At 50.7% G+C, this 4,722-nt stretch overlaps 1 protein-coding gene across 1 annotated transcript; it reads right to left on the bottom strand.

Moving 5' to 3' along the window:
- Window positions 1–2,498: 2,498 nt before the first annotated feature.
- Window positions 2,499–3,901, bottom strand: LOC125506171 (cell wall protein AWA1-like). Its single transcript, XM_048671033.1, has one exon. The coding sequence runs from the start codon at window positions 3,771–3,773 to the stop codon at window positions 2,649–2,651; it is 1,125 nt and encodes a 374-aa protein (XP_048526990.1). The 5' UTR covers window positions 3,774–3,901; the 3' UTR covers window positions 2,499–2,648.
- Window positions 3,902–4,722: the final 821 nt, after the last annotated feature.

Below are 4,722 nucleotides of genomic sequence, written 5' to 3'. Positions count from 1 at the left end.
ATTATTGACTCTAGTGCAAGTGGGAGGCTGAAGGAAATATGCCCTAGAGGCAGAACTTATGACCTCCATGCATGCTGCGCGCAATGGCCACATTGCCTCCAGCCGATCAACCGCATCAAAAATCTTTATGACGGAGTTCTGGATGGTATTACCATCGATATGCTAACAACTTCATATTGTGTTCATGTATGAATTTCTTAGGGCGCAATTTGTGCTCGGATGTGAAATGACCCCACCCCTTGCGCTCCTGCCTAAGAAGTCCGCAGATATGGCCAACCACGCATTGCACAACAACTCATCCTCCTACACCGAGTACCCTACCATTCTTGCTCTAAAAAACTACATGAATTTCAAAAATAAGCTCAATGGCATTTGACCGTACACCTACTTGGCGTGGTGTCCACAATGGACCATGTCAATACGGGGTGGAGGATACCTGGCTGCAGATGGATCCTGGGTGGACGGGGACATAGTACAAGCGAGTGAGCGCATGGGTGGGGTTGCAGGCGCCCAGCCATGCCTACGCGGCATCTAGAGAGGTATAGTAGCCGCGTCAGAGGAGGAGGGTGTGGATGCAAAGCAAGGGGCCAGAAGGGCGGAGTGGGAGAGATTGGGACAGGGAAGGGGGAGTTGAGTGGGCCGAGGTGTCGGAGTCCTACTTGGTAGCAGTCCGGACTCCCGCAAAGCCCACCCCCACCCCCAGTTAGCTTCCAATTTGCGGGGAAAGGATGTCCGGGCCACTCCGCGGACCGATAAGGTCTCGCGTTGGATGGCAGAATGGGTCCGGACAGCTCGGTCCAGATTGATGTGTGTATTTTTGGGGTCGGCATTGGAGATGCCCTAAAGACGAGAAACATATTTTTTCTACCTCTCCTACCTACACTCCTATAAAATTTTACTCCTGATTGGAAATAAAAACATTTACTACAACACCTAGGCTTACCCCATTACTACACCCTCCTGACCTGTCCCTCCTTCTCCGTCGTACATTCCTATTTAGGGTGTGTTTGGTTTGCGTAGCGGAGTGGAATGAAACGTAGAACAATTCTGTGATGCTATGGTGTTCCAAAATTATCAAGTGTCAAACTATTTTGGCGTTAAATATTTCCTTTTATATGATGAGATTCATTACTGAATTTTCCAATTAACTTTCTCTCTGAACCCAAGGTATATGCTTGATTTGTGTGCTTATATCGATACTAATGATAGATTTTGGCGATAGAGTATGTGTGTTATACATAAGAGAGGCTACCATGAGGTGAGCTCAAACAAATTTCATAAATTTCATCTCTCCAACCAAACACTGAGATGGAACCATTGCATTATACCATTTGACTGCAACCATACGAAGAACCAAACCTACCATTTACATTAGAGTGGAACCACGGTATTCCATTCTACTTGGTTCCTCAACCAAACACATCCTAAAGACCACAAGTGCTTCATACATATATTCTCGCACGTAGAGCAACATGAGAGAACGGGTAGAAAAAACGAGGCCCATTACCTGAGAGACAACCCACACCGAGACATGAGGTGTCCCAACCTCCAATACCAAGGACAATGCGAGTAGCCAAGGCGGGGCCTTTATGAAGGGAACAATGTCTCAACGCAGCTCCCGCCTGTTCCGATGAGCCTGAATCAGGGTCTCCCCTGGGTCACTAAGAGGGAGCATGGTCAGGGCCATGATAGCGCACCCAAGGAATATATGACACCCGTAAGTGTCGTCGCAGGCAGCATCGGCCAGCCGAGCGGTGATTTTTGCCCTGGCTTGTGACCGATATGTAGAGCCGCCGCCCAACGACGGCCACAACTGGATATCCTCGCCGCACTGAAGCAAAGACCATCGGATTGCCACCCAGAGTCGCCGCCCTAGGATCCGGAAGCAACAATGCATTTGGAAAACGATCAACTGTCAAACCATTTTTTGTGAAATTTATTTTCATTTCATGAGATTGATTACTGAAATTTTTCGGTACACTTTCTCAACGAACTGAAAGCGTAAGCTTGATATGTGGACGCGGGGTATGTGAGCTTGAGCTCGGGTAAACAGTAAAATCAAGAAAATAATCAAGTGTCAAACTATTTTTAGTGTTAAATATTTTTTTATGAGATTCATTACTAAATTTTCCGATGGACTTCCTCAACTAACATAAGGTACAAGCTTGATTTGTCTGCTTATATTGATATGTTGTACATTTTGGCGATATATATTCTTTGCCTGTTATACATACAAAAGGTACCACCAGGTGAGCTCAAATTTTATTTCTTTGCATTTCATCTCTCCAACCAAACACAGAGGAGAAACCATTCCATTCTAGAAAAGTTGTGGCTACACGTAGGTATACAGAGGAGGAACCATTCCATTTCATCTCTCCAACCAAACACAGAGGAGGAACCATTTCCAATTGTACATTGCACCCATGATGAATAGTTAAATAAAAATTAACATACAAAATTGACTCACTACACTTTGAACGGAACCATGACATTCCATTCTACTTGGTTTCTCGACCAACCACGGACTAAAAGACCATAAGTGCATCAGTATGAGCATCTTCTTGCACACAGCAGCGCAAGACGACGGGTAGAATCTAGAGCCAAAAAGTTCACCCTAGGTACCAAAGCATCAGCAGGGCGCGCGTTTCTCATGCTGTCGAATCGGCCTCAGGAGCGCTGGCGCCTGACCCGGACGGGGACGGTGCGCCGGCAGACCCGTATGATGCCCCTGATGATGGCGAGTCGGCAGCCCCGGAAGATGGAGCGTCCGCGTCCGATGGGGATGACGACGGTGCATCGGCAGCTGGCCCGCTGGCGGCGCCGTAGGAGGAGGCCGGCGCGTCAGCTGACGGTGAGTCGGAGGTTTGTGCGTTCGAGGGTGCCGATGCATCGGCGGATGGTGCTTCGGAGCCCGATGCGCTGGAGCCGTAGGAGCTCGGCGCGTCAGCTGACGATGCCTCGGAGGTAGGTGCGCTCGAGGGCGCCGACGCATCACTGGATGCTGCTTCGGAGGCCGATGCGCTGGAGCCGTAGGAGCCCGACGCGCTGGAGCCAGAGGAGCCCAACGCGCTGGCACTGTCGGACGACTCAGGTGCGCTGGAGCTGTACGAGCCCGACGCGCTGGAGCCGTAGGAGCCCGACGCGCTGGCACCGTAGGAGTCCGGCGCGCTGGCGCCGTAGGATCCTGAAGTGCTGCCTTCCCACGCCGTGGGTGCCACCGCGCCGCCGGCGGCGGGCATGGAGCCAGACGCCTCGGTGATGAGGTCGAGCGTGACGCGGAGCAGCTTCTCGAACTCGAGGCTCTTGGTTACGACGGCGTTCTTGACGTCGCTGATGGGCGCGTCCTTGCAGGTCTCCTCACAGGTGTTGGAGCCGCCCAGCGTCGCGGACAGCCACGACTTGATCTCGAGGAACTTGGCGCAGGTGGGCTCGCGGGTGAGGGCGCTCAGGTGCGCCACCGTCTCCTCAATGTCGTCGGAGCAGCCGTCGAGGCACTTGAACAAGGTGTCCTCCTTGACGCCGGTGAGCTCGTGGTGAGCGAACGCTGCCACCGTGGTGCCCACCTCCTTGGCCACGTACACGGACAGCTCGGCCAGCCGGCGCGCGTCCGCTGTCCGGCTCTCCGGGTTGGTCGTCAGCGACTGGATGCACACTTTAGGGAACAGCGTCTTGTTGCACGCGTCCTGGAGGTTGTCGCTGTAGGGAGTGGGCTGGGCGACAGGGACGGCGATGGCGAGGAGCAGGAGCACGACGAGGCGAGGCAGGCCGGCCATGGCTGACGCTGAGCGCTAATTGATTCCTGGTGCATGTGTCTCTCCTCCTGTTTGGAGCGACGGACGGTGAAACTGCATAGGGTTTTATATACGAGTTGTTTGCCATCTCTTTTGACGGGCAAAGTGGACGGTCGGGGGCTCGTCTCGCTGCATGCATGGTTTGGAATGGCTTCCGGAGAGAGGAGCATGCCTCCGGCGACAAGTGTTGGACCACTCCTTTGGTTTCAACTATATGTGTGGCTGTCAATTAATTTAGCTAGCTACCATGAGGACGGTATCCAGGGCAACCCAGTAATTTGTGCACCATGTCTAACATGCGTTTTGGCAGTGGCACAGTCACCTCCCTTCCCCTGCCATGTCTAATACTGGAAGCTTTGGGTTATGGCGGGGGCAAAGAGCGAAATGCTTGTGTAACTTGATGCCATGAGAGTAACGGCTTTGCATGCTTGGCCCTCGGCTGTCTTGTAACAACTCTCTTAATTATTATTTTTTTGCGGGAAAACAACTCTCTTAATTATTGAAATGAGGCAAGTCTTTTGTCTTTTGCCTCGTCTTTCAAAAAGAAAAAAAATACTGGAATCCAAAACTTTGTCTATTGTAAGGTTGTTTGCCGAGTGCATTTCGTCATGTACTAGGCAAATATGGCATTTGCCGTCCACGAAAAAACACTAAAATGTTACTCGTCAAATCGCATGTTTGCCAAGTTCCGCTACATGGCACTCATCAACGGGAAAGTATCCGGTGCTCCCAGCCTTGGAGTACTCCCGATACTCCAATGTCAATAAATATTTTTTTTAATATTTCAAAAAATTCCGAAAAAATTATGAATGTTCATAATGAATGTGACTACAAGCCCTAAAAGTTTCAGGTCCAAACTTGGATCAACATTGAGAAACAAAAATGTGAAATCTAGGATGACTAGTGTAAAGAAGAGACAAAAGCAACATTG

This window comes from Triticum urartu, chromosome 5 (assembly GCF_003073215.2).
Source record: "Triticum urartu cultivar G1812 chromosome 5, Tu2.1, whole genome shotgun sequence".
Taxonomy (NCBI): domain Eukaryota; kingdom Viridiplantae; phylum Streptophyta; class Magnoliopsida; order Poales; family Poaceae; genus Triticum; species Triticum urartu.
Note: the sequence above shows the minus strand (reverse complement) of the source record. Positions and strands in the feature narration are given on the sequence as shown.